This window comes from Panthera onca, chromosome B1, assembly GCF_046562875.1.
Source record: "Panthera onca isolate mPanOnc1 chromosome B1, mPanOnc1 haplotype 2, whole genome shotgun sequence".
NCBI lineage: Eukaryota > Metazoa > Chordata > Mammalia > Carnivora > Felidae > Panthera > Panthera onca.
The window spans coordinates 160678299-160690436 of NC_138342.1; the positions used below are offsets into that span (position 1 = coordinate 160678299).

At 48.2% G+C, this 12138-nt stretch overlaps 1 protein-coding gene across 4 annotated transcripts in view; it reads right to left on the reverse strand.

The window, feature by feature from the left end:
• The window catches only part of FGFR1 (fibroblast growth factor receptor 1), a 51520-nt gene that overhangs the window by 13527 nt on the left and 25855 nt on the right, over positions 1-12138 (reverse strand). For 2 of the 4 annotated variants that reach the window (XM_081795614.1, XM_078445540.2), the window contains exons 3-5: positions 3086-3352; positions 1661-1750; positions 1244-1416 (exon numbers count right to left, since the gene is read on the reverse strand). In XM_081795614.1, the coding sequence (XP_081651740.1) occupies positions 1244-1416; positions 1661-1750; positions 3086-3352 (530 nt within the window). The remainder of the gene's footprint in view (positions 1-1243; positions 1417-1660; positions 1751-3085; positions 3353-12138) is intronic. The other 2 variants (XM_078445541.2, XM_078445544.2) reach the window with 2 other exon arrangements.

Here is a 12138-nt window from a genome sequence, read left to right on the forward strand (position 1 = left end):
TTCCCTTTTAGGAAAGTAATTGTTACCACAATAAAATTAAATTAAAAAATAAAATCACACCCAACTCATTACATCATACTCCATTAAAGCAAATGTCACAATAATTAAAATTTTGTATCTTCCTGTTTTACTTAGAGCTCTACTTGTCCAGCCAGTACACCTTCTGAAAAGACACGTGCTCAAGAAATGTTCATAAAGGGCCACTTGGGTGGCTCAGTTGATTAAGCGTCCAACTCTTGATTTAGGCTCTGGTCATGATCTCCCAGGTTCATGAGTTCAAGCTCCGCATTGGGCTGTGCTGATGGTGCAGAGCCTGCTTGGGATTCTCTCTCTCTGCCTCTCCCCCACGCACATGCGCACACGCGCACTTCCTGTCTCTCTCTCAAAATAAATAAAACTTTTTTTAAAAAAGAAATGTTCACATAATAAAAAAATAAATGATTAAAATTATCTAATTACCAGGGGGAAATAAGGTAATGGGGAATACGCATCAAGGGCTTAAAAAAATGCTTATACTTTGATCTAGTAAACTTCACTTCTAGCAATCTGTCTTAGGGAAGAATATTTTAAAACACCAACAAAGATTTATGTATAAAGATATTCACTACAGCATAATTCGTAATAGTGAAAAATCAGAAAATAACTAGTATGACAATGTATGTCATCAAATTATGGACATTTTAATAATGAAATATTGTGCAGCCATGAAAAATTATCTACCGAACACATGGCAGAAGACACGTGCTGTAATGTTAACAAGGGAAAGAAATTCTACACACATTGCGATTAACTATGAAAAAACCATACACATAAGAAAAAAGACTGAAAAGATTCAAATTTTTTTTTAATTTTTTTTTTTTTTTTTTTTTTTTTTTGAGAGAGCGTGCGCGCACGCATGTGCAAGCAAGCGGGGGAGGAGCAGAGAGAAGGAGACACAGAATCTGAAGCAGGCTTCGGGCTCTGAGCTGTCAGCACAGAGCCCGACATGGGGCTCGAACTCACAAACCGTGAGGTCATGACCTGAGTCAAAGTCAGACGCTTAACCGACTGAGCCACCCAGGCACCCCAAGACTGAAAAGATTTTGAAGCTTCATTTGAAGTTTTTTATATTTGAAATTCTTCTAAGGCACACTACTTTTATAGTTAGAAAGCATTACTTTAAACCATTAATGCCACATAATAAGGATTTTCTAAGTAGATTTTTTCATTCACCTTACGTTAACTTCCATACATACACACGTACCTTATAGCCTCCAATCCTGTGGTCAGGTTTGAATTCTTTGCCATTTTTCAACCAGCGCAGCGTGGGGTTAGGAGTCCCACTAGAAGGACATTTGAACTTCACAGTCTTGGCAGCTGGCACCGCGTGCAATTTCTTTTCCATCTTTTCTGGGGATGTCCAGTATGGAGCCACGGCTACCCCGGGAAAGCCAAGAGAGACAGGCAGGGGCCAGTCAGGCTCAGGAGCAGGGGCCCAGGCCAGGACCTGGAGGTGTCCCCAACACTGTAAACAATGCCTGCACTAATCAGGGCGCCCAAAGGATCCCATGACCGCATGTGCCCTCTTCTCCCCTTCTCCAAACAATCATCTAAGCCTCCCCCTTCCCACTCAAACCCAAGGCCCGGCCCGAAGGCAGTAAGGTAGGAAACAGTGTCTCACGCATACGGTTTGGTTTGGTGTTATCTGTCTCTTTCTCCTCTGAAGAGGAGTCATCATCATCGTCGTCGTCCTCCGAGGAGGGGAGAGCATCTATGGGAAGAAGGGGGCACTGAGGTCCCTTCGAGGGAAAAGGGCTCACTAGATTTCCATCCATATCAACAGCCAGCCATGAACATAAAGGCCAGTCCAGTTACAGAACGAATGCATCTGGAACCCGCCAGTCCCATTCCACCCTTAGTGACAGTCTCTCTGTGGGACAGAAATGGTTTAAGAACTGCATGCTCTATGCCTGTCCCCCGCCTTCCCCAGCCCAACGCAGTGCCCCTTTCTGTCCACAAGCCTTGATATTGGCCAGTTCCATCAGGGGCAGCGGGTCCTCTTGGATTTAATTACACCTTGTATTGAGAAGTTCTCTCAACTCAGTAGCACCCAGACATGCTGGGTCTCAGAACTAGCAGCCAGGGGCATCTGTGTGTCTCCTTCTTCAGAAACCCAGACAGATCTAGGCACGCTATGGCGAGAAGCTATTTCTAAAGCCATGAGGCTGAACAACTCACAGATGGAATTTTCCTAGCATGTATCTGCTGAGGTTTGGGGGCTGCCCTTCTTGCCCAGGGTAGATAGGGAGCCCACCACACCGTCTGCAGCTGCCGACACTTCTCCCCAAGTATCCACCCCTTTTAAAAGGCTTGACACACATGTGGTCACCAATCAGGGTTCATGCCAGATCTTTTTCCAGTCCTTCAAATGGGGGCAGGTTCTAAATGATGCCTGAAGGGGAGGAGATGCCCAGCCCTCCCCCTTGGGATGCACAAACGTCATCAAGAAAATTTCAACTCTTCTTTGTTTCATCCTAGAGTTTTGTAAAACTCGTGTTCTATAAGTGGAAGTTTCCCAAAGTCACAGAACTCCAGGGTTCCCTGGCTGCCCTTAATACAGCTCAGGAAGCTGGAGGACCGATGTTTTCCATGAAGCCTGTGAATATGGCGGTGCACCTGGATCCTTTCCCATCATAGTAGGGACCTACCTCACCACATATTCTGGGGCTCTAACCCCTAAGCCAAGTACCAAGTCCGAATGGCAAGGGAGTGACAGAATGGAAGCTGGCCGAGCCCCAGGTAGCACCTGGAGATCTGGACAAGCTGTGGCGGAAAACAATCAGTGTCTTGCTGACCCAAGTGTATCAGCAGTCACTTGAGGCAGATCCTGGAGGCCTAGATCTCTGACCTGAGGCCTGCCCCACCTGGTCACCCCTCTGAGAGCTAAGCCACGCGGCAGGCAGGGAGCAATGTTAGTGGGCAGCAGTTTTGGAAGCAGAGTGGGGGCAGATCATGAAGGGGAGGAGGTTCGCCTCCCCCTGAAACTAGCAGAGAGGGTTGGAGGGGTGGATCCAGGGAGAGGGGGAGGGCAGGCTTTGCTACCAACCTGAGACATTGACGGAGAAGTAGGTGGTGTCGCTGCCCGAGGGGCTGCTGGTCACGCAAGCGTAGAGGCCGGAGTCGGCAGGCACCGAGTCCCGCACCTCCACCTCCTCCCCTGTGATGCGGGTACGGTTGCTCTCCACCAGCTGCACCCCGTCCCGCAGCCAGTTGATGCTCTGGACATCGTCCCGCAGCCGACAGCGAAGCTGTAGCAGGTCACCAGGGTGGACCAGGAAGGACTCCACTTCCACAGGGGCTCCCCAGGGCTGGGCTGCAGCCCCCCACAGGGACCGGGAAGGGGGACCAAGGGATGGGACAGGAAGAGGGGGAGAGGGGAGAGGGGAGAGGGGGAGAGACAAAGGGAATTATGCTAGCTAGCCGCACTGAGCTGCAACATCCCAGGGGCTACAGAGCTGGGAGGTGAGAACCGGAACAGGCGTCAGTGGGAAACGGCTGGCTACCTAGAACCCCACCTCTTCTGCTATGCCCCACTCCCCCAAAGGTCAGAAGAAGAAAGAGGCAAAGCCAGGAAGCAGCCACAGCAGCAATAAGCAGTTGATGTTTCATTTCCCTCCATCGGAGGGCGGGGGAAAGGCCGGCCCTCCCCAGGGCTTCGTTGTGTCCAGACTGCCCCTCTCCCACTCGCTCAGCCCTCTGTCAAGGATGGCCACTTCCCAGAAGGATACCCCATTTCTTTTTGGCTAGCCCAGCCTCACGCCTCTCCCTAGAAACAGCTGAGCAAACCTGTCCCTCAAAACTCCAGCAGCCCCCACCTAAGTTGAGAGAAGGCAATTTGTCAACCGGGGCCCTCAGTCCAAGTGATTCAGCAGGGAGGGGTCTGGCCCCTCAGTGAGTCAGATGCATAAGATGCATATGTGGGAGAGGCGGCCTAAGGAGAGGTCAGCTCAGGGGAACCTCTGGCTAACAGGTGTCGGGCCAGAGGATTCGGAGCTTTTGACTATATTAGGAACGGAGGCCTGCAGCTGCCACCAAGCCCACACTTGCTCTGGCTACAGAAGCCCTTGCACACAAAGCTCCTTTCTCCTCATCCCACCGCAGGGCTCCCCCCGCCTCAAGCCCTCCCGCTTCCCCTCCCCCAACACACAGTCACACACATCCATTCCTCCTCACCTTTCTTTCCCTGGATCCCGAGTGCCCCACGGCTCACAGATCTGATACAACCCGTTTACCCATCCATCCTCACAACCAGCAAGTGGGCACCCGCACTGACAGTGAAGGCCAGAAGCCAGGCACACTCAGAGTCCACCATCCCTGACTGTGACCCGCTCTTGAGCAGCTCCCCTTTACTAACTAGGGGGAAATGCAGTTTCTGTTTCCTTTCAGGATGTTCAGTTGTGCTCCCTCCTGGCATCTTCTGCCAACTGTCCACCCCCCACCAAAAAGTGCACCTGTTCCAGCTCACATCTACCACCTGACCTACGTCTCCACTGCCCTGGGAGCCTTCTTTCTTTCTCACCCCTCGGTTAACCATGGGAGGCCCAGCTGGGGCTCCTTGCAGGTCCCCAAAGCACCCGCCTCTGAAACACGCTCTCCCATCCCTGCACCCCACTGCCCTCAGGGCCCGTGCCCTGCCTGGCTCTCAGCTACCTTCCAGTTCTCTGGCTGGCTGGGGACTCTGCCTCAAAGCCTTTTCTGACTCCCAGGCTGGGGCAGGTGCTCTCCCACTGCACTCGTCACACTGAAGGACAGTCCCCTTTCTCGACTGAGTTGTGAGGGTGGGGACGTGTCATATTTACTTTTAAAATGCCCAACACCCAGTACAGGACTTGGCACGCAACAGTTGCCCAATGAACACTTGTTGGAAAATGCACGGTTTCCTCACCGTCTTCCTTTCTAAACTCCCTTTTCTCCTTTACCACCTTCACCGTAACCGACTCCTTCTGAAGTGCTACCCAGGTGCCAAACCTTACAAATGAAGAAATGAGCACCCTGGGCGTCAGATGGCACCAGTGACTACCAGCTAATAGCCATCGTCCTCAGAGGGGCCAAGGCTGCCGTCCCTGGCCCTCTTGCAACCCAAGGGCTGTCTTAAATACTGGGTAAATACTGAGTCATCGAAAGGGGGAGGTGCTGCTGCAAAAGGGTTTGAAAGCCACTAGGCTAGTATTCATTTATAGTTTTGTGAATCGGGTCAAGAGGAACCCCACAAAGGTGAGCAGACCACATAACTGATTAAAAATAAGCTTTTGTGGGTCTTTAAAAAAAGTTATTCTTTCCATTTTTAATGGATTGTGGTTTTGCCAAAAGAAGGGGGAAGAAAAGCAGTTCAGACTTGATCCTTAAGGGAAACAGCAGACACTCCTATTGATCAAACCTCTGTTCCCTCCAGTGACCTCACTGATTAAATATTTTGCAGCTCGTGATTCTGTACAAGCCATTGGTCAAACAGTAAACTCCGTAAACTCGAATTCTTAGCCTCTGGCATCGCAGCCTATTTTGATAGGTCTCGGAACAAAAAGGTAGCGAGGAAAACACGGGCATTCCCCCCAGAGAAAGCAAAGGGTCACTGGCCCTACTGAGACCACTCTGGCTGATTCTAGCTTGGAGCCCTGACTCCCCGCTTGTTCTAACTAGGATGTGCACACAAAACTTCTACAGGATACATAGAAAGTCTCAGGGCACCTGGGTGGCTCAGTTGGTTAAGTGTCCCAGGGTCATGGCCTCAAGCCCCACATCAGGTTCCACACTGACAGCGCAGAGCCTGCTTGGGAGTCTCTCTCTCTCAAGAATAAATAAAACATTTTTTAAAATTTCTTTTTAATGTTTGTTTTATTTTTGAGAGAGAGACAGAGACAGAGCATGAGTGGTGGAGGGGCAGAGAGAGAGAAGGAGACACAGAATTTGAAGCAGGCTCCAGGCTCTGAGCTGTCAGCACAGAGCCCGATGCAGGGCTTGAACCCATGAACCATGACATCATGACCTGAGCAGAAGTTGGACGCTTAGCTGACTGAGCCACCCAGGCACCTCTCTCAAGAGTAAATAAATTAAAAAAACAAAAAACAAGATTGAAGCAATTTGTTAAATAAATAAATAAATAGCCTCAAGGACCACCTTTCTTTTCTCTGCCTCTACAGTTTTGTCCCTTAATTCTGCTGATCAAGATCCTGTACCGTGTATAGGATTAAATCAAAATCCTTGCCTGGCATTCAAGGCTCATTGACAATCTCTTCCCACCTCTCCACGCAACCTTCTTCTCCCCACCCTCCGCTTCAAGGCTGGCTGTTCTCCAGCCCAACTGCATTCTTCTCTCACAACAAAACTTACTTCTGCTCAACACTGTCAGCGTTGTGATTCTCTAGCCCTCCCCCCCCACACTGCTCAAAGTGCACCATCAAAGCCCGCCAGGAATCCTCCTCTTGTCCCTAGTGTTGCCACCCCAACTGTCTGTAAAACATACTGTACAAACCACACAAATTCACACTCGATCACATACCATCTTGTTTCTTTTTTAAACATCTTTATTGAGATATATTCACATACCAGAAAATTCACCCATTTAGAGCATATAATTCGATTTTTTTTAGTATATTCATAGAGTTATGCAACCATCACCACAATCTAACTTTAAAGTCTACTTATTTATTTAATTTATTTTGAGTGGGGGGATGAGAGCAGGGGAGGGGCAGAGAGAAGGGGGGAGAGGGAGGGAGGGAAGGAGAGAGAGAGAGAGAGAATATGAATGAATGAATGAACGAATGAATGAATGAATCCCAAGCAGGCTCCACACTGTCAGCATGGAGCATGATGCCGGCTGGGCTTGAACTCATGAACCATGAGATCATGACCTGAGCTGAAGTTGGACATTTAACCTGCTGAGCCACCCAGGCGCCCTCACAATTGAACTTTAGAACTTAAAAAAAATTTTGTTTTAAGTTTATTTATTTATTTTGAGAGAGAGAGAGAGAGAGAGAGAGAGCGCAAGCCCAAGCTGGGGAGGGGCAGAGGGAGAGGGAGAGGGAGAGGGAGAAGGAGAGGGAGAGGGAGAGGGAGAGGGACAGAATGCCAAGCAGGCTCTGCACAGACAGCAGAGGGCCCCATGGCAGGCTCAAACTGAGAGATCATGACCTGTGTTGAAACCAAGAGTCAGACGCGAGTCACCCAGGCACCCCTAACTTTGGAACATTTTTATCATCTCCAAAACAAACTCCATACCCACTAGCAGTCACATGCCATCTCCTACCCTTTCCCTCAGCCTAGGAAGCTTGATGCTTTCCATCTCTATAGATATGCCTATACTGGATATTTCATATGAATGGAATCCTACATTATATGGTCTGTGACTGCCTTCTTCCATTTAGCATAATGCTTTCAACATTCTTCTATGCTGTAGCATGTCTCACTACTTCATTCCTTTTAATGGCCAAATAATATTCCATTGTATGGATATACCACATTTTATTTATCCATCCATTGGTTGATGCACACTTGGGTATGTTGTTTCCTAAGAGTCACAAGTGTCCCTGTGTTCCTCTCCTAAGAAACAGAAAGCAATTCAGAGCAGAACTGCTTATTATAATTTTTCCAGAGTGCCTAACAATGTCACAAGCCGAAAATACCCAATAGGTCTTGAACTGAATTTAGCTTATGGCCAAAATTCAGCCTACGGCTCTTGGGTTTAGAGTGTATTTTTTTTTTCATGGCTAATAGTGCTCTTGGATGTGTGTCAATGTCTCTATTTATAAAGCAGGGATAATGCCACTTTCTTCTAGGTGACAGAAAGGTAACAAAGCACTCGCTGGTTTACTGGACCCTGCCTGTCTGCATCACTGCCTTCAATAGTGGTCCTGACCTTGGGAAGTCCTATGTGTGGTGGCTGATGCAAGGGCATCACTGCTCACTGTAACAATTCAGTCACTACTCTCTATTCTCCTTTTGGTTTTGGTAGTGTCCTCCATTTATGTCCCCACTGGGAAAGGCCCTTGTATCTGTGCTCCATCTGAGCTGGCTATTCTCTGGTCAAGGCCAGCAGGCCAGGGCTATATTTATTGTTGGCTGTCAGGTAGCAAGAAAGAAGCTGACACCTTTATTGGACTGGCCATGAAAGATGAAGAAAAGAAAGCCAAGTGTATTGCTTGGCCACTTGAAACCAACATTCCCACTCTTGGAGAACCTGGTTAATTGGAATGGGGATGCTGTGAGGGAAGCAGCAAGCCAGAACACTTGCTTTCTGCCTCTTGTTTCCTTAGAGATCAGGTGGGAAACGGAGGCTGGAGGACATTTGGTATCTGGATTCTGTGATGACCTAGCCTGAGGATGAAGGTGTTTGGCTGTGAGTCAGATAACAACATCCACTCTTACAGGCCCTACGTGCAATGTGTTCAAAGTACATTGTGGAAAAAGATGCATTGTGTTCTGATGTCCACAGCGTGGGGTCACTCTTCTCATCACTGGGAGTGGGAAGGTTAGGGGTAGGGTTAGGGTTTGACTTGAATATCCCCAGAGGATTAAGGCTGCCAACACCTTGGCCAACTCTTAAGAAAACAGGAGCGAACAAAGGCTGTCTGGGAGACTGAGGAGGCCTCTGGTCCTGAGGCAGGTTCCTGGGACAGTGTGGATGGCAGGTGCACTGTGGAAGGCTGTGCAGGCTGGATCCAGTACCTGCTTTAGTGAGAGTGGAAGGGATTCTTACACCAATCATCAATCCTGTCCTACTTCTCTAACAGAGCCTCTCTATTCCCCAGGGAAAAGTAGGAGCAGATCAGGGACCCACACTTTTTCATAGTCCTCAGGGAAGCAGCTAGAAAGGGGGGCAGTGTTTTCCATGGTGCTCTCAGGTCTAGAACATGATTAATGCTAATGGAGCCCTCCTGAGTCTCCCATCCCTTCCTACATTTCTCCAAAATACCAGGGCTTTGCAATTCCCAACAAACCAATAGGATGTACCATTTTGCTTGTGGCACAACTGGCCAGAAATCTGCCACTGTCCTCCAGCAGGCAGTTCTGCCCTGGGTACATCGGATTAGATCCAAGTTCTTGATTCTAAATCTGAGTCTCCCACCAGCCATGAGCAGACACTGTGCAAGGGGGAGGAATGGAGTCTCCAAGGAGGCCCAAAGCCATACAAAATTTGTCATTCTTATGAGAAGATGAGACCCTAGTCCCCAAAAATCCAAGGAGAAGACAGGGAGCTTTCTTCAAAATAGCTGTCCATTGGGTGCTTTCTGTGAGCCCTGGTTACCGTGCAAGGAAAAGACATGGATTAAACAAAGGAGCAAACCTATGCCTTGCTCTAACCAGGGTGGTAAGATTTACACAACACCTTGACACGGATGAGGCATTTTATATTGCAACATGAGACAACTGGAGAAGCACATGAGAACCCAGTACAGGCAATCCAACACAGCCTCTGAGGTTACAGAACTTAAACAAAAAAAGTATTGGTGGTCAGAGCAGATAGCAGGGTTCACAGCAGAGGCTGGACATACTGGTAGGGAAAGGGGAGGAAAAAATTAAGAATTTAGATGGGGAGGAGCTCCTTTGTGTCTCAGTTGGTTAAGCATCCGTCTTTGGCTCAGGTCATGATCTCACGGTTTGTGGGTTCCAGCCCTGAGATGCGCTCCATGCTGACAGCTCAGAGCTTGGAGCCTGCTTCAGATTCTCCCTCTCTCTCTGCCCCTCCCCCCGCCTCTCTCTCTCTCTCTCTTTCTCTCTCTCTCTCTCTCTCTCAAAAATAAATAAAAACATTAAAAAAAAAAAAGAATTTAGATGGGAGGGGCACCTGGGTGGCTCATCAGTTAAATGGTAAAACATCCGACTCTTGACTTTTGGCTCAGATCATGATCTCGTGGTTCATGAGTTCAAGCCCTGTGTCAGGCTGTGCACTGACAGCTCAGATCCTGCTTGGGATTCTCTCTCTCTCTCTCTCTCTCTCTCTCAAAATAAATAAATAAACTTAGAAAAAAAAAAGAATTAAGATTGGGAGTATAAACTTTGGGGGGAGCAGAAAAGGATGGGATGTGCCTGGAGATGAAGGAGAGTAGGAGACGAGGTTAGAGCATATGGCCTGCCTGGACCAGAGGTTCACGGCAGAAAATAGCAAAAAATAATGATTCTAACCTGTGAGGTGGGTAATAGATAGAACAGAAGCACTAAAGAAGTCCCAGGGAACACATTTCTCTGCAGACCAAGAATGCAGACCTTTCCTGCCACAGACAAACACACCTGAAAATGTATTTTGAAATGCCACTTTACCAGCTCTGGTCCCATAACAGCCAATTTGGTTTGAGTTATCCATCTCCAAACTTCACAACTTAATATGAACCCGGTGAAGAATAACAACATATTTGCATAGCACTTTGCAATTTACTATGTGCTTTCCCCTATATTATCTTGGGATCATAAACAATGCTGAAAACGATCATGCTAATTAATACTGGCCGATATTTACAGCGCGCTTCCTGTAAGCTTTTAACACAGACTCTCGTTCCATCCCTTATAAGGTACATACTATTATGATCTCTACCCTATGGACACGGAAGCTCCCCGCATGCCAAGCACGTTTAATCACCATAACCCTGTGAAGTAGGTACCACTATTACCCTCGTTTTATAGAGGGGACACAGAGGCAAAAAGAGATCCAGTATTTGTCCAAGATGGCCCACCTAGCTAGTAAGTGGCCAAGCTGGGATTCAAAAGCGGGTGGCCTGACTCTCCAGAGTCCACACATGTCCAGAGCCCATGTCTATCACTTTGAAAAATATTCTCTACCCTCACTTTGCTTTTGCAATCCCTGACTTCTCAAAAGTGACCGAAACCCTTATCCTAACGGCACTCATGTCTCCTACTTCCTCGTATGAGCTTCTGAAGTTGACTGCTTTGACCTTATCCTGTCTTCTCATTCCCTCCAGCTCACCACTTCTACCTTATACTTTAGGGCTTTTTAACTTATATATGCATTTTTCTGTCCACACTCATCTACCCTCTAAAGCTGAGCAGGTATCAATGTGCACATTTGGCAAGTGAGAAAATGGGGGGTGGGGGCAGGCTTGGGACTAAGAATAATGCCCTATTTTGGTATGGCACTTGATACTCCAAAAGGCATGTTAATTCATGTTCATGTTATTGGTGTTCATTCCCATCAAAATACAAAAAAAAAAAAAAAAGAAAAAAAAAAAAAAGAAAGAAAAAGAAAAAAAGAGATTGAAGGACTTCTCTCAAAGTCACAAAACAGGGATCAGCACTGGCTCTCGATGCTGGGTCTGCCAGGGCCTGGGCCCCTCCACAGTGTCACACTTTCCACTCAGCACTTGGGACAGTGACAGGTGACCCACTCGAGGTACTTACTGTGGCTTTGGCCACAGGTGGACAGCACAGTCCCTCCCTCACTGTGTCCCTGGCTCAATTCTGGGTCACCTGACACCTTCTCTTGCCCTAAGACCCTCACCTCTGAATACAGTTTACAGCTGAGCTGATGACCTCCGATGACCTCTGCCTGACTCTGCTGCGGAAGATTAAGAACATCAGGCACAGGGGCCAGCTCTCCTGGTCACACATCCGACTGCCCCCAGCTCTCCAGCCCTGACCTCTCTGCCTGGGCGCCCTGCGTTCCATGCCGTCACACTCCTGGGGACCTCGGTTTATTTCCTCCTCCTCCACCATCTGGAGCCCCTCAACCCACCTCCCAACCTCAGCCGTCCAATCTCCTAGCCTCTTTGGCCAAGCCACTGCCCTCCCTGGCCCTCTTATTTTTGCTTTCTCCGACAATGCCTGTTTCCTCCGCTCTCTCCCTCACTCCTCTAAGACTTTAAGACTCACTCTTCTGAGACACCCCCAACTCCAATCTTCGTCCTATTCTTAATGTGCCTTCCTAGGACCTACGGATTTTCACGACTTTATCTTGTGCTTATTCATGCTGCTTGGTTGTGGGCTGGTCCCATAAATATGCATCTTCTCTACCCTCTGTGGTGAGGAGTGGTATCATCGAGTGGTGTCATCGACATCCTACATTCCAAAGGATAACCAGCCCTTAACAAAGTCCAGACCTGTTGTCTCGGGGTCGTGATTGCTGTCATCCTTATGAAATCCTTTTGATTTTGG